Source organism: Petaurus breviceps, unplaced genomic scaffold, assembly GCF_028583685.1.
Source record: "Petaurus breviceps papuanus isolate PSGF00001 unplaced genomic scaffold, PetGlider_PUasm1.0 90849, whole genome shotgun sequence".
In the NCBI taxonomy this organism is placed as follows: domain Eukaryota; kingdom Metazoa; phylum Chordata; class Mammalia; order Diprotodontia; family Petauridae; genus Petaurus; species Petaurus breviceps.
In genome coordinates, this window is record NW_027187361.1 from 20,794,234 (window position 1) to 20,816,819 (window position 22,586).

Below are 22,586 nucleotides of genomic sequence, written 5' to 3' on the forward strand. Positions count from 1 at the left end.
TCCTCCATGGCCTGTAACCAATTCATAATTTTCTTGGAGGCTTTTGATGCAGGAGTTCTGACTTTGCTGTCTTCCTCCCACTCCATGCTTTTTGTCCCCCCAAAATGATTCTGTTGTCTGTCTGTGTTTCCATTGCTTGCTCATATTGGCAGTCAGTTACTTAACTTTTGAGCTCTTTGTCACAGTAGAACTTTACTTCCAGAATGGAGAGATCTATGTCCCAAATCACTGGGGGTTTCACAGCTTCCAAAGCTATTAGGAGGATGCCCTCTCTACAGCCCCCACATGACCTGGCTCACTGGTCACACACCCCAGGACCACAACCCAAGATCCCAATCCAGATCCAAGCAGGTTAAAGCAAGAGCGATTACCCTCTGAATAGTTGCCCAGTCCCTCTACAATCTGCAGGCCATGCCGTGTGGTGACTGCACAGTTGCTGCACCTCTGGCCACTTCTCACCCTGGGTGCAGGACCATACTGTGCTCTTCAGTCCCTCCCCCACCCCGTTTCAACAGAGCTCTGCACTCACTCTTTACTTTGTCTTTGTTGTTTATGGCTTGAGAAGTCTGAAAACTGACACATCTACTGATGATTCACTATCCTGAGGTCTGCTCCAGTGACAGCTGGTTGGGGTCACCTGGGGCCTAGAACTGTGTGGCTCACACAGGATGTCCCAAGTTGGTGCAATAGACCCTTGCTGCCAGGTTTCCTTCAGTAGGAGATTTGTTTCTCTATGAAACTTTGTGGGCTCTGTAACACTAAAGTTTATTTAGAATCATTTTTTACATATATTGGAAGTGACTAGAGTGGGAGCCCATGAGAAGTCTGTGCTTCTACTCTGCTATCTTGGCTCCTCCCCTCCCTTCATTTTACAAATGGGAAATCTGAAACCCACTTTCCTTCACTCTCCACATCATCTGATTTAAGCACCTTTGGCTATAACTAGCCAATTTTCAAATGCTTGCTATTGGAAATCCAGTACTCACATTCATTTCTTGCCTGAAACTTTTGCCTTGTTTCCAAAGAGAAGTTCAATGATCTTTTTTTGGCTGTCCCTTTTGAGTTCTCCAGAATATTTGACAATGATGATAACTTCCTTATGGAAATTCTCTTACCCTCTCTCCTTCAATAGACAACTCTCCTCCTGTTCTTCCTGCCACATCTAATTACTTTTTTGTCTAGCTCCTTGTCTAATTCTCCCTTTTTCCAGCTGGTGATATGGGTGTCTCCTATTCCTCAAAGTCCTGTTCTTGGCCCTCTTCAGTTTTTATTCTATCTTCTCTCTCCGAAATTTTATTCATGTCAAAGGTGTTGACTTTCCACTTCTGCCCCAAATACTCCCAAGTCTGCTACTCCAGTCTTGATCTTTCTCTGAGTTTTATAGTTGAATCCCTGACCACCTATAAGATATTTCCATCTGGACATCCCACTGGTACCTCAAACCGAGCAAATTCCAAGCTCAGCCTAATATCATTCTCCCAAATCTAATCTTCTACCTGACCTCATTTGTTAAGGCTACCCATCTCTTCTCCTATTCCCACTGTTAATACCATAAAAGAGACTTTCATTATTATGTGCTTGCATTATTATAATAGTTACACAAGACATTTTCCAACTTCTCTTTCTTTTTTCAAATCTATTATATAAGAAAAAAAAATCACCAGACTATTTTTTCTTGACATCTATTGGAAAATATATTTGGGGTGTGTGTGTGTGTGTGTGTGTGTGTGTGTATGGGTGTGTGTGTGATGACTCCCTATTGTATGCTGAGTAAAACATTCCAAATTTTGGTCAATATTCATTACCCTTCACAGTCTGTAAAAGCAATTCAATTCAACAAACATCTATGAAGTACCTGCTATTTTCATGGTACCATACTTGAAGATGGAGATTTCTTTTAAAAGACATAAATTAATCATCCCTGCCCTAACAAAATGAAGTATGTGTTGCATTGAATTGATGGAACTTATATTTCACTAACACTATTCTTCCTTTTCAACCTTATTTAATATTAACTTTCCATATACTATGTATTCCAGTCCTCTGACCTAACATCAGTTCTCCAAAACCATGCTTGCATAGCTCAGAACAATTGTTGACAACAGTTCCTCTGCTTGTAATATTGCCCTTCTCCTGTTCCTTCCCATCCTTTACAAACCAAATCAAACATGCCACTTTCTCATAGAAGTCTTTTTTGACTGCCCAGTCATAATGATCACCTCCCTTGAACAACACATAAAATTTTCTTTGATCTTTTCCAATATACTTAGCATGTATTATTTAGGATTGTACTTATATGTGTCATAGAGTCCTTGAGTCTAAGGGTTAAAGTGAACCAGAGAGTTTATAAATTCTAACCTACATCTGAATAGGAATATTTTCTACAATTTACCCAATGATTCATCTCCAACTTACTTCTTGAAACTCTTCAGTGACTGAAGAAATCAGTACTCCTAAGGCAATCCATTTCATTTTTAGATATCTCTGATTTTTATAAAACTTTTCTCATATTATATTTTGTGTATATTATACAAATATACATAAAATATAATTTTGTTATATTACACTAATATACATAAAATTTAATGTTATGTATATTACATGTATATGTTCTATTATATCATTTGTATTTATTTTATATAATTTACATTTTCTTTATATTGAGTGGAAATCTATCTGAAACTTCTACTCTTTCTTCCTCATTTTGACCTCTGCAAGCAACAAGCTCCTTCTTCCATAATTAAATATCAAATATTGGGAGACAGCCAGCATGTGCTCCCTAAGTTTTCTCTTTTCCAAACAGCAGATTCTTGAATGGTATGCTCTATTATCCATCTTGCTCACTCTCCTCTAGTTCCATAAGGAAACAGATCAGGTCTTCTAAAGTTTTCTGTCTCCCTCAGGGCCTAGAACTTGATTCTGTACATAGTAAGCACTTACAATGTGACTGTTGAATTAAGTTAACTATATGGTCACCCAGCAAAATTATGTGGTTAAATCAATATATTCATTCAACTCAAAATGAAGTAGCTGCCCTATATAAAGCCTTTAGGGAGATGAAAATACAGTGACCCTTGCTCACATTATAATATTGTAAGATGGATATGACAAGTCTAAATATCACAGTTTCAGAGATGACAAGTAATTAAAAATTTCAATTCATTGTCTCTAATCCATTAGCTTCATCTTTATCTCCAAAGGGTGACACTTTTTTGTTTTTACTTTTCAGCAGGATGGTAGAAATGAAGTAGAGATTGTAAACAAAATACTTCTTTGAGACCTGTTGAAGCTATGAATCATTAGAACCATTCACAGATGGCTTGAATAAATAGTGTTGCCAAGTGTTCCTTTCCTTTGCCTTAAGAAGAGGCTTTGGCTAATTTGGAAACTCTTTCATAAAAGGTGCTTTTTATAGTCCATTGAACTGTTATATATAAGGTGGATTTACTATATAATTGTTATTCACTAAGAAAGAGATAACATCCTTAGCAGAGAATAATTGTCAAAGATAGTATTTCATTTTTCAGATCTTTTAAGTTGATATGTGAATAATGGAATTCTATATCTTGTATGGATGTTAACTTAGATATCATTAAGGCAAAATTCCTCCCCACTGGAGGAATTCTCTGTATAACATTCACAAGTGTTTATGCAATGTCTCTTTAAAAGCCCTGAATGTTGGCCTTCTCATTACTTCATGAAGCAATCCATTCCATTTCCTGACCACTCTGCTTATGCAAAAGTTCTTATAGAGAAGGAAGTTCGTATAAGTTGTTGTAGAGCCAAAGTCAGTTTCTCTCATTTTGAACCACTGTTCCTAATTCTCCCCACTGAGACTCAAAAGGAGTAAATCCAATTTCTCTTCTCATGAGGCTTTTTTTTAAGACTAGGTTTTCTCATCTTTCCAGGCTAAAAGTGAAAGACATACTTTCTGACCCAATCTTACTACTGATAGGCAAGGAAGCTCTGACCTGCTCCATTTCTAAGCTGGGCCATTTTGCCCTTCTTTAGGTGGTAATTCCACTGACATATGGTCTCAGGGGCTCACCATATTAATGCTGAAATTAGTGTGGACACCTCATTGGCCCACTATACTTTAGAACTCACTAACTGAAGAGATCCACCATCCTCTGAATTCCCGGGAGCTAAAATTACAGGAGTGCAATACCATGTCTGGCTTCTGTTTAGCTCTTTAAATATTTAAATAATTGTCATAAGAAAAGAAGGATATGATACATAATTAAAATGATTCTAACTAGATCTATCAGATAAGCTATTGGACACTGAAAAATGAACAGGGGGCATGACAACAAAAGATATATTAAAATTGTTACTCAGTTACAACAAAAGTCCTCAAAACCCACCTCAACCTTCATACAATTGATCTGGTCAATCAGAGAGATATGGCCATGAAGGGAAATAAGTTTAAAAGATAAACTCATTTGTAGAACAACAAGAAGCTTTGGAGAGAATAACAAAGTTTATAGAAAGGTTGACAAGAGATATGATTAAGCTAGATATATCTAAATATTAAACTGGAAAAATAAACATTTAAAAGATAGAAAAGTTCCATCAAAACGTCTTTAATGAACTTTTTCTCCAGAAATGAGACTAAAACTATGATACTTAGATTCTACATCACATCATAATATCCTTAACATGATGTAGGAAGAGAAATGCCACCAATGACAACCAACAAGAAAAATACCTGGACCAGATCACGTATACGCAGGGAAGGAATATGCCAAATAAAATTCTGTTTGGTCATACAAAGGGACTCATTCTTAAGATATCTTAAAGAAAGGAAGAAACCAAATGTTTGTGGCAAGGAAATCATGTATCTTGTTATCACTGCATGGTGGGAAGCAGTCTGTCTAATATCATAACTGTTAACCTGTTTGGCTCCTTTATTATCTTTACAAACTCTTTGTGAAAACATTCTACAGGAAAGGCAGGATTATGTAGTAGATCTGACCTTGAAGTCAAAAAGAAGTAGCTTCAAATTCCCCTCCTGGAACATACCAGTTGAATGACTGTTCAACTAACCTCACAGAATCCTAAGCAAATGTGTAAGATGATAAATTGCAGAGAAGATAATAGCCTTCAGTAACTTCCTATAATGATGATACTGCAAATCTGTTAGGAAGAGGAGGAGGAAAAAGGAGGAGGCAGAGGAGGAGAAAAATTAATCTCAACATGTTTTGAGGATATACTTGATGGAGGCATGGGAAGGAGTAGGACCGCTTCTTCCATGATGTTCTACAGCAGACCATACCTTTACACACATACAGTTGACTAAATTGGAGAATACAGCTCCCCACTGTGAATATTGTTCCATGAGTTTAGAAAGTCTTTGATTTGGAGGGTGAAATCCTGTTTTAAACTTCACCTGCAACAGGGAGAAAGATTGATAGATAATTCTGTATGTTTGCATGTATGTATATATGTACATTAAAAGCATACAAGGTTACATAGAATACAGTATTCCATAACTTTTCTAGAATCATCTTTCTTAATATAAATCATAAAATAGGGAGGCATATGTTTGCCAAAAGTGTTTCTTACTAACAACTCAAACTATTCTCTCCAAAATCATCCAAAGATCTCCTCACTAACAAATCTAATGATTTTTTCCCATTTCTCATCCTTCTTGATTCCTCTGCAGCATTTAAAATTGTTTAATCTTGGATTCCCTCTCCTCTCTGATTTTTGGTGACAACTGCATTCTCCAGGTTTCTTCCTACCTATGTAGTAGTTCCTTCTGAGTTTTCACATATTCCTCCTCTGTGCCATGCCCAATATCAGTGCCCCTCTCTCTCCTGAGCTTTTGCCTCACATAACAGAATATCTGTAGGACATTTCAGATTAGATATCTCATAGCAGTCTCAAATGCAACATGTCTAAAACAGAACGTATGTTTCCCTTCCAACTCTGCCCTCTTCTAAACATTCCTCTGTCAAGGGTACCACTAGTCTTTTTGTCATCCAGTTTTACAACCTTAGTTTCATCTTGACTCCTCACTGTCACACTACCAGTAAATGCAATCTGTTACCGAATCTTTTCTCTTCTACCTCAGCAGCTTCTCTCTCATACTCAACCTCCCCACTATTTACAAAGCCATTATCCTAGTTCAGGCCCTTATTACCTCCTGCCTGGACTATTGTAATAATCTATGATTTGGTCTCTCTATTGAAGCCTTTACTCACTGCATTTCATCTTCCACTTAGACACTCAAGTGATTTTCTTAAAGCTCTTGTATGAACATATTTTACACACACACACACACACTCACACACGTGCTCTCACACACACATACACAATTCCAGTGACTCCTTATTACCACTAAGCTCAATTATATGTGGCATTAAATTTCTTCAAATTTGGGTCTCATCCTACTTTCTAGGCTTTTTCTTCTACGTTACTCCCCTCTATGTACTTGGCAATTCAGATGTAATGGCCCATTTGCTGTTCCTCAGACATAACACTCACTCCGTCTCTTTTTCACTATCTTTGTACAGACTGTTCCCCATCCCTGAAATGCTCTCCTTCAACCCTGCCCCTAAGAATTTCCTCTAAAATACCAGATTCTACATTGAACCTTCTGACATACACACGTCTCCCCCATTAGAACATAATCTCCCTGAGTATAGGACTGTTACACTTTTGTCTTTGTGTTCTCAATACTTTCCCAGGGTCTGGCATACAGGAAGTGCTTAAAAAAACACTTACTGGCTGAAAGGTCATGGAAGATTTCTAGTGTAGGGTCCAAATGGAAGAATTCCCTAGAGATGGTGAAATATGCCAGTTGCCACTAGGCTGATGACACCATTGTTGCAGATTTTATCAAGCCCTTCAATATTTCAGATTCTGCCCCCAAAAGATTTATAACTATCAAAGTTAGGTCTAGCTATCCCACCAAGGGAGAAGAAAGTATATAAAAAAGTACCTCTGTCCAAACCGTGATATGAAGTCAAACAGCCTGTCAGTATATATAAGTAGCAGAGATATTTGGATGGATAATAAGCTAGGCTGGGTCCACAACTGAAGGAGTGAAAAATACTGGACTGGATCATATGTAGAAAATTGCGAAGGGCTTTTAATAACTCCCACATTCTCCACATAACCATCCTCTTAGCACCAGTACTCTTCTAGTAATGCTATGTGACGTGGTATAATGTAGTGTCACAATCCCTGGAGAATCAAAATGTTGTCAATTGAAGAGCATTCGAAAGAAGCATAACAGGCATAAGTAGGCATATTCTCAGTGAAAAATATTCCAGGTGAAGAAGTATAAGAGATAGTAAAGAGAAATAGAAAAAAAGCAGAAGGATTTATCTTGTAGTGAGAGTATGAGATAACAGATGGATATCCTATGTGCTCCACTGACACCCATACGATATCAAGAGACAGAAAGGAAGCCCACAGTATGTATAATGGACCCCCTCCTTATATTGGAGGACATGGATAAGAATCAAACGCAATAAGAGATGGGTGCATTATTCAAGGAAGTAACCTCATTAATCAGATAATCTTATAGATCCACAGAAGAATCAATGTCTCATGTCCCCATGATGCCTTCTCCAGTTCTTCAGCTTTTCCTTGTATGAGAAGGTTTTTAATTCCCTCGGGGATGATGGAGAAGAATCCAATCGGATGGTAAGGTGTGGATGAAATGTAACAGGCACCATCTGAGGGAGCAGCCAGAATGATGAGATTGCTGACCATGGTCATGATAATATATAGTATAAAATATTAACTCCCTTCACTTGTTGCTTTCCATCTCCTAGCCTGTCAAGGTTCCTGCTAACTTGGAGGGCTCAGAATGGAATACAGGATCTTCCAGATGTACTCAGACCAAGACAGTGTAAAATAGAACCTATATCTTCTTTAGTGCAGATTCTCTGTTCTACTTAATATGGCTTGTGGTTGAATTAGCTGTTTGTGAAGCCACAAATTGCTACAGTTGACTCACATCATGCTTGCAATTCAATAACAGCCAATATTGGAGTAGGCCTTAAATGGTTTACATGAGTTCTTCACTCAATCAAATCTGAAAGCTCAGAACATGACAAATTTTCCAGTAGTAGAATTGAGCCTTTCATGGCACAGATACACTATTTTTTCAACATTAAAGAAGTCTGGACATTTTTTATGTAGCAAAATCATTTTATAAAAACAGCAAGCATTTTAAAATCTCCTACTGTGTGAAAAGCCCTAGAGATACAAGGACAAAACAATAACAGAAACCTCCATCCTCAATTTATTTGGGAATCAAAACATTAGCATAGATGAGTGCAATAGAATTTGGGGACATAGAAAGTGATAACAATTAGATGGATCAGGAAGAATCCCATAAGTCGATCCTTGAAAGAATGTTGAAAGCTAAAAGTAAGGAGAGAATGCCTTTCAGGCATTCACTATAGAAGAGGAAAGACAAGATGCTCAGTTTTGGGAACATTGAACAGATCATGTTCGCTCAAACAAAGAATGCATAAAGAGAAGTAATGTGAAATACCTTTGGAAACAGAGAAGGTATCTGAAGACTCAGCTAAGTCTAGTAATGTGTATTTCATCCTAGAGACAATAGAAGTCAAGAAAGATGGTCTGGCAAGAGGGTCAAACGGCCTATTCTGTATTTTGTAGAGACTACTTTTGCATATTGGTATAGAAGAATTTGGAGAAGGGGGTAACACTGGAATGAGGAACACCATGCTGAGGAAGCTATTGCCTCCCCTTGTCCAATTAGTTAATTAAATCCTGAACTATAGTAATTTTATGTCATAGGACTATAGATTTTAGAACTGGAAGGAACCATAGAAAGCATCCAGTCCAATTTCTTCATTTTACAGTTAAGGAAACTGAAGTACAAAGAGGGTAAATTATTTGTCCAGGGTCACAAAGCTAGTAAGCATTAGAGGTTGAATTTGAACCCAGTTCAATTGAATTCTTGACTCAGTCCAGTGACTAAGTGAGTGAAGAGAATGAGATATATTTGGGAGACATTACAAAGGCAAAAAATGACAAGATATATTAAATTCTTTGAAGTTTTGATAAATATTTAGCAAACCCCATTATCATTATGAAGAAGCACAACTATAGTGTTATTTTTTTTAACTACCCTCAGACTCATTTTTTAACTCATCTTTTAGTAATTCTTTAAACTTGGGCAAAGCAGCTTATAGCTTAAACATTTTTATTTAAAATACAGCCTATTTTTGAAAAGTCTCATTGATGACTGCAGTTTATTAAGTCCCCTCACAGCGATAATCCAGTGCATTTTCTTCACATTTCTATCTCAAAATAACTCAAGCCCAGAGAAATGGTTCCTTGTAATGTTATTTATAAAGTATCATTTACTTCCATTTTCCTTCTGCTGCCAAATTCCAGGAGTCAGTGGAAGGCACATGCAATATTCCCCATTCTCCTCCTCATTAAAAGAAAGCCTGACATCAACATGAACTCACAATCTTTCTTTCTTCTAAAGGTTCCTGATTCTTCCTAGGAGTAGAAGGCAGGCAGCCAGCCAGTCAACACCCCTTTCCCTAGGATCCAGAGATGAAGGATTAGGAACGTTGGCACCCTGTCTGTTGCTATTTCTAACTAGGCCTGTGGCCACAAGTTACCAACAGATTGATCTTTTTGAGGGAATTGACCCGTCAGTGATGTTGGAATAGAAAAAAAAAAAAAAAACATTGTGCCTATGGACAGTGTCTCATAAGTAACAATTAGAGAAAGAATAACAACATGTATTTAGATGGCACTTTGTAATCTTTAAAAACTTTCAAATGAGATACAATAATTATACTCATTTGAGTATAAATAAAACATTTTACAAGCCTTAAACTTCTACACAAATTTGAACTTTTAGTATCATCTCATTCAGGCCTTATAATAACACTGTGAGGAAGGATGTATATAGATTGAAATGGATTTATGCAAATATAAAAGCCCATTTAACAAAACATTCATAGTAATATTTTTCAGCAGCAAAAGACTGGAAATAAATGAGTATATATTGAACCACAGTACCATTCTCATTTCCTTGTCCTCCTTTGTACTATAAAATTAATCAGTTGCCAAATCTTACTGTTTCTTTCTATATAATATTTCTCCCATCTGATCCCTTTTCGTTACTCTCATGTGCTCACCACCTTAATTCAGGCCCTCACTATCTCAGTCAATAGTCAATAAACATTTATTAAGAGCCTGCTGTGCTCCAAGGCCTTTGCCAAGCTCTAGGATATAAATATGAGTAAAGATGATCCCTGCCCTCAGGGAGTTTACGATCTAATAGGGGAGGACAAACCACAAATGGCAGCTGAGAAGAAGTCTGTGAGGGGTGGGGGAGGGGAAGGTACCCCACTCAAGGGAACGATTCAGAAGTCAGTAAGAAAGTTAGTGCAGACAGGGGAGAAATAAGGAGATGTCTGAGCTGAGGTCTCGCCTTAAAGGGAGTTCATGGCCCCATCCTCCCATCAGGGAGGCAGAGGGTAGTGATAAGGTCGCTAGCATGTCAAGGCTGATGAGATGTTACAGGATGATGAGGTTATCCCAGTACTGAGCTTCTCGGAACATGATGGAGAAATACTAAAATAAGGCAGCCAAGGCTAAGCTTAATCTATTACAGAGTTCCTGACCTAGCTGCCTGCCACCCTGTCCATCCTCCCCACAGCAGCCAAAGTGACTTTTCTGAAGTGTAGATCTGAATATGTCTCTCTCCTGCTCCATAAATCCCAGTGGCTCCCTATTTCCTGTAGGATAAAATATTAAATTTATCTTATAATGATCTTTATAAGGTGGCCACAGTCTATCTTTTCAAGCTCTTTTACATTCGTTTTCCTTATTTCACTTTATGGCCCTAAGTACCATAGTTTATTCACACACGGCACTTTAACTCCTGTTTCTGTCTTTATACTGGCCTTACCCCATGCCTAAAATGCACTCCCTCCTTCATGAAACCTTTCCCAACCTCCTCAAATGCTAATGTCCTCCCTAATTACCTCATTTTGAGTTACATCATATTTATTTTATATAATTTAATATTCGTTCTCTATATATCCATACATGTGCATGTTGTCTTCCTTGATGGATAGAATATAAACTCTTTAAGAATAGAAATGCCTTCTTTCTGTTTCTTTGTGTTTATATGTACATTACCTAGCATAAACCCTGACAAATAAGAAGCACTTCATAAATCTTTGTTGATTGATTAATTGATTGATTAGAGAATAGTTGAACAAACTGGCATATGGAAGTAATGAAATATTACACTGGAAGGAAAAATGAATATGAGGAATTCATAGGAACATAGGAAGACTTATATGAATGGATATAGAGCAAAGAAGGTAAACCTAAGAGTAACCCACACAATGACACCAATAATATGATTGAAAATGACATTAGAAGGCAGCTAAATTCAAATTAAATGCTGTGACCATAGTTGCTTCCAGAGGACAGAGAATGAAAGATGCTTCCTCCTCTTAGTAAAATGGGTAGGGAGATGCTGCAGATGCCAAGGATAGCATTGGTTTTGCTTAACTAGTTTTCTTTGTTACAAGGGGGGGTCTCAGGATGGTGGTGTGGTTTATTGGGATATGGTTGCATTGTTTGAAAATAAGCAAAGATATCAATAGGACTTATTTATTTTAGTAAGTCCATTAAAAAAGGTTTTTTAGTGGACTTCTGGCTCAGTATGTTTCAATAGCATGATATGATGGCCAAAAGTACTTAATGCAATCTTTATAGATGATTAGTATGTAAGTAGTTACTAGTACATAACTGTGATATTTATATGCTCAGAGTACAGATTGCTTGATTTATATTTGTGGATATCGAAGAACTCTATCCAAACACCATCTGCACTCTTTTCCACATTTACCCTCCTTTCCCCTCTCTATCTGCACCCCACCTCCCATGCTGCTGCCATCATTATGAAAGTCAATAGGAAACACAAGAGACTAACAGATATTTTGTTTTTGCTATGAAATATATAGCTTAAAGAGTAAAAAAAAATCTCTAATGATAGCAAGGCCCTCCAAATGTTCCTATTGGGATAACACATTGTATCCAAAGGCTCTTAGTGGTATAAAACATTGGTATATAACACTGATTGCATTAAGCCCTGTAAAACTATGAAATCTCCTTGAAGAATACATGGCAATACAGAAGAGATTAGCCTAACCATTCACATATCAAAACAAGGTGAATGGAAAATTAATATTGACTTTGATATGAAACTGGATTTATGAACCTTTGCAATGCTCTTTCAGTACAAATTGGCATTGTAGATGTAAAGCCACACCCAAGCAGCTTTCCAGAAGAATACTACTGAACAGCTTTTAAGGTTCTGATTACACAGTATAGTGAACACTCTATTCCATAAAAAATCAAAGCAAAACATTAACAGAAAATCAAGGTAGCGCATTCACAATATTACAACTTATCACAGAAAATCACCATATAGTATTCTAAAGAGCTTATCATTAAAATGGCCACATAGTTTCCACCATAGTGGCCACAAAGTTTTGAACAAAGAACAATCATCTCAAAGTACAATAGTCAAAGTCTTCCACTCATGAGGCAAACTAAATTAACTCAATCAGTCACTTTTTCAGCAATCAATTACTAAGTATCAGTAATCACTAAGTACAATCATTAGAAAATACACAAATCCTCCACCTCTAGGTCAGGAGTAGACTACAATTTCATCATTACTCAGTACCCACTGAGAGGTATTTTCATCTTGACTTGGGGATGCTTCTTAGATTCCCTGGATCCCCTTCCATGGTCCCAGATTCTACCTGGATTCACCAGACTGTCACCTGGGTTCACTGGCAGACAGCTCCCAGTTCCTTGTCCAGCTCTCTGGGCAGGTCGTGCTCCACACTGAAGTTCACAGGATCTGGTCCATCTCAAGTCCTTCACCATTTCTGCTCCTGCGAATTCAAGGCTCAACCAAGCCACATACAAAGTCCTGCATCCTGGTCATGCTTCCTTAGTCTTCTGCAGCTCCTTAAAAAAATCAGAATCACCTTATCCAGCCTGGGGGGGAGGGAGCTCCTGGCTCCCATTCAGAAGAAGCTCCATCACCACAAGTTCTCAAGAAATTATGGCTCTGTTCTTGATTCTCTCTTCTGTAGCTGCTCTGCCACCAGATGCTGGTCCCAAGGAATTCTGACTGTGCCTCTCTGGGGCTTTTCCTTATATACACACAGCCTGTTCAGCCAACCCCTTCCTGTTACGTCAGCCACAGGAGACAGGAGTTCATACCTTCTGTTTCCCCAACAGAGGCTTGATCAGTTACTAAGCGCTAAGTACCTGCTTACTTGCCAATACAAAGGGGTCAAATTACATTACCATTACAGTAGATGGAAAGTGAAGTGGTTTAAGTAGGAGGAGGTGATATAACTGGGTTTAATTAGATTAAATAAAGCATGTTTTCAATAAACTCAGACCATATGACAGTCAGTCAAGAAGCATTTTTTAAATGCCTACTAACTATAATAAGATACTGTGCTAAGTGCTGGTGATATTAAGTAAGGCAAAAGATAGCTCCTGCACTAAAGGATTTTAAAATATAACGGGGGAGACAATAAGCAAAGAAAGAGTACAAACAAGCATCTATGACAGATAGAAAATACTTACTGGAGGAAAGGCACTAGAATTAAGGGAATGGAGAAGGGCTTCCTATAGAAAATAAGATTTTATTAAGGACTTGAAGGAAGTCAGGGAAGTCAGGAGGTAGAGATGAGTAAAGAAGGCATTCCCAGAACCCAAAGATAGAGAATCTTATTAATGGAACATTAAGGATGCTAGTATGTCTGGCTCAAAGAGTATGTGGAGGGGTATAATAACGTGTTAAAAGACTGGAAAGGTCAATGGATAGAAAAGTAATGAAGGGCTTTGAATGCCAAACAAACTATTTTATATTTAATCCTGGAGGTGTTAGGGAGCCACTTCACTAATAGTTAATGAACAGTACTGTATAACTAAAAATCATAGAACTCTGAATAACCTCAGCAGAATTAAGTTCCGCATACTTCAAAGTGCATTAGGACCTATAATGAGTGTAAATGTGCTGCAGCAAGTTTACCAATAATAACTTGAATATGAGAAGTTTCATGAAATAAATTATTATAAACATATGATGTAAAAAAGCCTGAGAACCCCTTGGACCAGAGATAAGAGGCCATAAATGAAGAGCAGGAGGAGCAGGGACATTGCTACTCCTAAGACACGGACAGAAGCAGAGCGAGTCTTCTGAGCAGGGGCGCTGTAAAGCTCAGCTGAGATAATGGATGTTTGGAAACCTTAAAGCAATAAATAAATCCCATTCTTGTTATTCTTCCCATCATCATTATTATTAATTACCACTGCTATTATTAGCCTCCAGGCCAGTGATAGCTTCCTTCCTTCAGCGTTCAGTTGCCCTCCTGCTGAGCCCAAGCAGTGTTTCTAGAGCAAATCAGAGATGGGTAGAAAATATTTGAAAACCAGACTGGGAATGTTTGCACATATACTTTTAAACATAATCTGCATTATTAATGCTTTTTCGAGTTCAGAAAATCAAGCAGATAATAAATCCAAGCCTAATTTAGAGCAATTGTGAATTTCTGACATGTAAATAAATGCTCAAACTGAAAATTTAGTCATCAGCTCTTACAAGTCGATTAAAACCGACTCCAGCACACTCCTGATGATAAGGATTATATTTCTTTTGTATTGTATTTATTTTATTCTGAACTTAAATAAAACAAGCATTTCCATAACTCAATAGAAAAAGATGATTGATTGCACATCAAACTGTGTATGTTTCAATTCTGAATATCACAACTTAGAGTTACATTCACACAGTAGATTCAGTCTAGAAAAACAGTATTGGGGATGCCATTTTAGTAGGGAACTAAAATAGAAAAATGTATCAAAATAACTGTTAAGGTTTATTTTCGACGATGAAAGTCTGGCTGTGCTAAGGGTTGGTAAAGTTTGAAGGTTTGACATATTCAAAATATACTGTTTTTGTTTAGTCATTTTTCAGTTATTTCTAACTCTTTGTGACCTCATTTGGGGTTTTCTTAGCCAAGATAATGAGGTGATTTGCCATTTCCTTCTCCAGCTCATTTTATAGATGAGAAAACTGAGGCAAACAGGATTAAGTGACTTGCCCAGGGTTACACAGCTAGTAAGTGTCTGATGCCAGATTTGAACTCAGGGGGATGAGTTATCCTGACTTCAAGCCCAGAACTCCATCCACTGAGCCACCAAGGTGCCCTATTCAAAATGGATTATACTTAACTCTTTTTTTCCTTGAGAGTAAAACTGGATCAAATGGTTGTATGTTACAGAGGAGTATAATTTTTTTCTAATTATGAGAATAAGCCCCCTGCCCCTCCCCATGATTAAATAAGAATAGGGATAAGGACTGGAGTTGACATTTCATTGATTGAGTAAATTCCTTCAATCAATGAAAGTTAACACCTTCTCTGCAGTTTAGTCTTACCTAGGGCCACACAGTCATTATGTATCAGAGGCAGTAATTGAATCCAGGGCTCTCCATCTCCAAGGCCACTACATAATACTGACTTTTCAATAATTGAAACATCCTAGAAATGAAATGACCTAATATGTTGTAATTCATTTCCTGTCATAGGAAGGCTTCATGGAGTAGCTTGATTTCTGAGATACTATAGATTCATTCTTTTGTTTGTTTTTTGGAGGGCAATTGGCTTGCCCAAAGTCACATGGCTAGTAATTGTGTCAAGTGTCTGAGGCCAGATTTGAACTCAGATCTTCTTGATTCCAGGGCCGGAGCTCTATTCCCTGCATCACCTAGTCACCCCAATTAGATTCATTCTTAAAGCAGGACAGTGGTTGGCATTGAATGACCTCTAAAATCCTTTCCTAAGCTGTGAAGATAAATCTTTAATTATTATGCAAGACACAAATTAGTTAATGATTAAGAAATCACTTTGAAGGCAATACTTGCCTGATTGCTATAATAGTTAGGAGAATGCTCTCTATATCTTTCCCCCCACATAAACACTTACCAAGACTTTTGCACAGAACGATCATTGGATCATAAATCCCAGACTGTAAGGCACCTCAGAAGTCATTTGGTCCAACTCCATCATTTTGCAAATGAGGAAGGATGTTGAGACTCGGGGAAGTTATATGACTTACCCAAGGTCACACAAGGAGTTGGTACCAGAAGTGGGATCTGATCACAAGTTTTCAGACTATTGAGCCATTCTTCTTACCTCTGTACCATGTGACCTTCCTACTTGACTCTTCAGGAGCCGCAACAACTGTGTAGTCTACCCTCAATGGTGTGTGATCCACAGTGATGAGGTAGATTGATTTACCAAATTACCTGGACCACTACACAACCATATCTTCCCTGCTTATTAAGTAGGAGGTTTCTAAGGGGCTTTGATATTGACCCCTCAAGGATAAATATCTCTAGACAACCCAGTGACCTTCTTGTAGCTTCTCCAGGAAATATGTCAATAACTTTAGGCCCAGAGTCAATGAATGAGTTTCCATACATGCATATCTTGGCATATCAGTGGTAGCTGGAGTGGTGTCACAATGAAGGAATGTCAATGTATTTGAGATTCTACCAACACAAAGTGAACGAAGTGTATTGTAAGAGGCATGTGGAGTTTAAAAGGCTCTATCTAGGTTATCACTGACTTGAGAGGTGGCATTTGAATCTTTACTTTGAGTATATTCAGATCCTCAACATGACCTGGAAAGTGGTTTAACCATTATCCACACTGGAATACATCCTGTATCTTGATTCTCTAGCTAAAAATGATTTCAGTATTCCAAGTAGATTTTGATTTGATAGCCCACACCCCAAGTTAATTTAAAAATGTATACAATACATAGCCAATACATAGGTTAGATTAAGTCTCACGCATAGGTAAGAGAGGCATCTAAACTATAAGATGCTTTTCTCTTAGAAAAAGGAAAAAAACTGCTATTACAATGAAGAACAAAAGAATATAGTGGAGAGAAAACTACCAGGCTTTAAGTAACCTATCATGAATGAAATAGATAAGTATTTAAGGTTACCTTTCAAAGGAAATTAATAAAAATTAGAAATTTGGTCTTCAGTTTTCTAATAGTGTGCTGCATTCTCATTGTAGAATTTCAGTTCGAATAAGTTCTCTTATTTATTTTCATGCATAAGATTTTTTTTTTTTAATCAAGGCAGATAGATGTCTAAACCACAGTTAAAATTCTGGAAATAACATTTCCCAATAAAGGACAGAATGAATATGACAGATGTGTAATTTCTCATTATATGCTCAGGATCAAACAAATTCATATCTTCCCCAGTGTTTAGAATATGGAAATTAAATTCCTTGGCACTTGAGTTGTCTGATGATGTGATATCTCTTCCATTTAGGTGGATGCTCATGGAAACATTCTGTTAACGTCACTTGAAATTCACAACGAAGTGAATGAGGTCACAGGAGGTGTTGGAGATTCCAGGAATTCAGCAATATCCTTCGACAACTCAGGAATCCAGTACAGGAAACAAAGTATGCCCCGAGAAGGGCATGGGCGACACATGGGGGACAGAAACATCCCGCACAAGAAGACCCATTTACGGAGGAGGTCTTCACAGCTCAAAATAAAAATCCCCGACTTAACGGATGTGAATGCCATAGACAGATGGTCAAGGATCGTATTTCCATTTACTTTTTCTCTTTTCAACCTGATTTACTGGCTGTACTATGTTAACTGAGTGACTATACTTGGTTTTTCACAGACTTCATTTAACACTGAGTGAAATATTACTCTGCTTGTCATTTTTATACCTATATATAAATACACACACACGCACATATATATACATATGCAATTGTATATATATATGTGAACTTTCTCAACATATATATAAATACACATGTATATGAGAATGTATGTGCATATGTTTATATACACAGGTCTATGTAACCATGTGTATGTAATACAAATGCACATACATGTATACATTCAGCAGCTATGGAGAATTTAACACAGAATGCATATCAAAGGAAGTGGGTGCATTTTATTTTAATTGAAAGGGACAGATATCATCTAAATACTTCACCTTAAGAATGAGGGAGTGTTACATAATATCACCCCTAAATATGTCTTAAGTTATCATAAATTAGACATTTTCAGTACAGGTTTTCAAAGCCTTGATTACTTAAAGCTAATGTACTTTTCAAAAATCCATCCAGTGGTACTGCTAGTTTCAAATGAGTCACTTGTCTCTCATTTCGTATGCTTTGTTTTACCGAGCTAAGGTTTTTTTGCTCATTTGGTTTATAAGGTTTCTTTTCATCTTCCATGCGTGTCATTTTTCCATGATCATTGACTTGGATTAAATAGTCACAGAAAGAAAGCTATTGTGTTGTTTAAGATGCTCACATTAATATCTTCAAACACACATCCTTTGAAAAATCCATCCATGGTGAAAGGAATCTCATTTGTAAGTATTGTACTACCCAGTTCTGGGCTGATTTTTGTTTTGTTTAGTTTTGGTACCTTTGAACTGATTCCAGCTTAGCTATACTAAGGGGAACATTTTTAGCACATTTTGGTCTCATTTTAGTTGACATCTTCATAACTGAAAATGTGTTCTGCATCTCATAGATTTCCAAGACTGATATCTAACAGAAAGTATAGAAGTCTCAGGTTATTTGTTACTCTAACATGAAACCATCTAGACATTTTTTTAAAATTTGTGTTCACATTATCCAACATTCTTAAAACATTGTATGTTACTATAAAATATATTTGCATAATATGCATACATATGTATATTTTACGAAGACTTTCTTTCTTATGCTTGCTACTGTGGCAGCATGCTATGTCATATCTTTTCTTCATGTGATGTGACTACTTTTTTATTATCTGGAATTAAGACTTCAGCTAAAATGCTTTTACTATCGAAACACAAAAATCAAGACATATGCTCATGGCCTTTATTTCCATGTCCAACATATGCCACAAGGAACACATCAAAGCAACTGGGAAGCTGCCATCAGCAATCAGGTCACTAGCTAACGCATGGCATCTTGTCATCAAATACATGCGGCCGTTTTGGGTTTTTTTTTAGGCCAACATTACCGACCTGACAAAACAGCACGCTCATTTGGTTTAGTTTCTTTCTGAATCCATTTCCTCATCCTATCGACTTTTTAAAGCTAGTAGATACAAGTCAAGGCGCACTGGTTTCATAGATGCGACCTTAACTTGCTATTTAGACAACTAGAACTTTCTAAAGAAAAAAAAGATGATATATTTTTTGTAAACAATATTTCTATCACAGACATCCATAAATGGACATGACTATGGTCCTATAAATAGGTGTCAAAGTGGAATGAAGCATTTGGAGAAAACAAAGTAAAACGTGCAGGAAAGAACTGCTAAATTTCCTTTTGAGATGAAACCTATTCATAGATTTTTCTGGCTGCTGTTGTCTCAAAGTGTTGCATACGCCCAGCTGTCTCTCTTCCATCTAACACATAGGAGCAGTCAGCCAGATTCATGTCCAGCTCTCTGACCCCTGGATTTCATTTCAATATCGATAGGACCTGTCCCACTGGGATGTTACAAGGATGTACAAGGTGCCCAGTATTACTTCTCTGGGAGCTCCCTTCAGTGGTCATTACAACCTTTGATTTGAAGGAATAGATAACAGCTGCTAGATTCATTCTGGGATTAAAGCGAACACACAAAGTCTAATGCTGGAAGCAATTCCTCATTCTTTTTTTCTTTCCCCTTCCTCTCCTTCATCCCTAGCTTTCTCCACTCTTCTTCCTTCTCCCTCCCTCAAAAAAAAATCAATCAGATTTCTCTCTAGTTTTCATTTCCATGGAGGAAACACAAGTTATCACAGATATGTGCTTGTTAGGGTTTTTCTTTGGCACTCTCAGGATAACAATACGAATTTAGAAAATATGAACAGATTGGGAAAATCTTGTGAGTGGCCTTAGCCATTGTAAACATTTTAAAGAAAAGAGATGTTGCTGAAGATCATGTCTTTTTCAACACTTCCGCTATTTTTCTGTGTCCAGTGATTCGAGGTTGGAGCTCCACACACGAGGGACTCGAGATGCAAAAGGATGTGAAGAAAGCAGTTCATTGTGGACATTTGGAATCTTTAAATGCACAATGCATACTGTTCAGAACTGTGCCATTCATTCTTTCCTGAGGATGGGAGGAGGGAGAAAAGAGGGTGGGGAGAAGTGAAAAACATATACATATGTGAACTTCAAGTTCACTAACAGCAATGGCAGAGAACCTTTAGACCTCAAAAGAGCTCCTGCAATCCACTTTACAAGTTTTCCTTGGTATAAATTTGCATGGTAGGTAATAATAGCTTTTGAGCTTTTTATATGCATTTGGCAATGAGATTGGGATTCACAACTTTGTAGACATTGCAATGAAGTAAATATAATGGCTATACTACATATTGTATTTGTAACTATATATATATATATATATATATATACCATGCGTACATGCATACATACATATATTCGATAAAAACCTTTTTCAGATCCATGGGCATGTGTTTGCTTTACCCATTTCAGGGGCAAACAATGTTTTTCTTCTGATAAAAAGAATTGTAGAGTCTGCCTAAACATGTTTTTAAAGCAGCAGAAAATTTTGGAATGAGCATTTTTTTTTACTATCATGACCCAGACTAGTTGAATTTGTTTCCCAACTCTTTTCTTTAGGTCTCCAGGCCAACATGGCCTCTCATGAACCCACAGCAGCTGTTCTAGTCATTGAAGGAGCTGTGTAGGTGAGGCCCAAAGTCAGTTCTCTACAGTTCAATTTTGATTGTTGTAAGGCCTCATCAAGGGTTGTAAAGAAAAGGTTGGTGAAGGGACTTGTATGATTACTTTTCTGAGACATTGAAAGGAATTTTGAAAAATAATATTCGGATTTCTAGGTAAGCTAATATATGTGTCTTTTAAAAAAATGTTCACAGGTCCTCAAAATATGAGTAGAGTTCTTGTGAAGTATGTCCTACAATCACCCAGACTCATCTGTTCTTGAGTCAATTCCTAGTCACACAACTGTACTGCATTACTTCAGTGGGTGTGGGTATTCCATTTGCTGGTGCCGACCATAAACCACCTGTGACTTCTTAGCCTATGAGATCCTCACCCGTGTCATTCCATAAGTCTTCCATCCATCCTCCATAGCATGGTTAGCCTCTTCAGTAGGTTTTATTCATGTTGCCCCTAACCAGCATCTCAATGGGGTTTCATTGACTGGATCCTATGTCACTTATGTAAATCTCTTCACTAAAATCCCAGAGGCTAAAGTGAAGTTAGAAAGTCCCAAATGAAGGTAAGAAGTCCTGAAGTTCCAGTCAGTAATGTTAGAGAAGTCACACCTACAATACCCTTTACCTTTAGGCCACTGCTTCACCCTTGTGCTGGATTGTCTCTCTGTGACGACCTTTCCTATACCCTACTTTGTCAAACTTTGCTTATCTACAGAGGTGATTCTAGACTGGCTGGGAACCAGTTTCATAGCAATGAGAAAGCTACAGTTTTAAGTGCGCTATTTTGGGCATCCTGCAGTTTTTCCTATTTGTTTTTTTATTGGTTTGCTATTTTCCTGTTTGGTTTTTCTGGGCAATATGGCCTTATGACTTTTTTGTTGTTTTATTTTTTTGCTTTTTTGGAAGGGGGAAGGCAGGGCAATTGGGGTTAAGTGACTTGCCCAAGGTCACATGGCTAGTAAGTGTTAAGTGTCTGAGGCTGGATTCGAACTCAGGTCCTCCTGACTCCAGGGCCGGTGCCCTATTCACTGCACCACCTAGCCACCCTGTGACAATGTTGTAAGCTGAGGAAATGTCCAACTTGGAATATTTTGGCTTAAAAATGTAAACTGTGCCATAAGTATTATTTGAATCTGATGCCTGATTTATAATGCTTTTAATGAAAGCAAATTGGGTCATAAATCCGGTTTTGAAACTCACTCTAGTTATTCCATCAGACTGAAAAGTATTATCTTTAGAAGTGATTTGTCACTCCCACCCCTACCCCCAGGACACTAGGATGCCCACTGAATAATTACCTCTTCAATTGCACTTAAAAGGCAACATGATGTCCTTAAAAATAAATCATATTAACTTGCCTGAACAAGTGGTTTATTCTCAGAGACTAGTGTGCATATCATGCCTCACCCAGGACTAGCCCATAAGTGTGCTCTCATTCTCATTTCATATTTTCACTTTACAAGTCCATGAGGGCATTCAAGGCAACTACAGGACTATCCTGAGTTACAGCCTGAAGAGTCTGAAGTAGAAATAGGTAACTGTGTTGTGATAGCTAACTCCTATGTTAATGACATCCCATTGTAAAAATAAATTAAAGCCCAGTTTTGCTTAAGCACATTTCTGTATATATTCTTTTGTATTATTTGACATGAAAAAACAAACAGCAAAACTGAGTGATAGACAAAATATGAGCAATGTTGATGAATGAATACTAATTTATTAAAAAAAAGGACTAAATTATGACTTGTAATGATTCATTTGGTGGTGTCACTCATTTTTAATT

General features: G+C 37.4%; 1 protein-coding gene across 1 annotated transcript in view; it reads left to right on the forward strand.

The window, feature by feature from the left end:
- The window catches only part of GABRB3 (gamma-aminobutyric acid type A receptor subunit beta3), a 261,589-nt gene extending 239,033 nt beyond the window's left edge, over positions 1-22,556 (forward strand). The window contains exon 7 of the mRNA XM_069072947.1: positions 17,414-22,556. Within this exon, the coding sequence (XP_068929048.1) occupies positions 17,414-17,755 (342 nt within the window). The 3' untranslated portion in view covers positions 17,756-22,556. The remainder of the gene's footprint in view (positions 1-17,413) is intronic.
- The last annotated feature ends 30 nt before the right edge of the window (positions 22,557-22,586 follow it).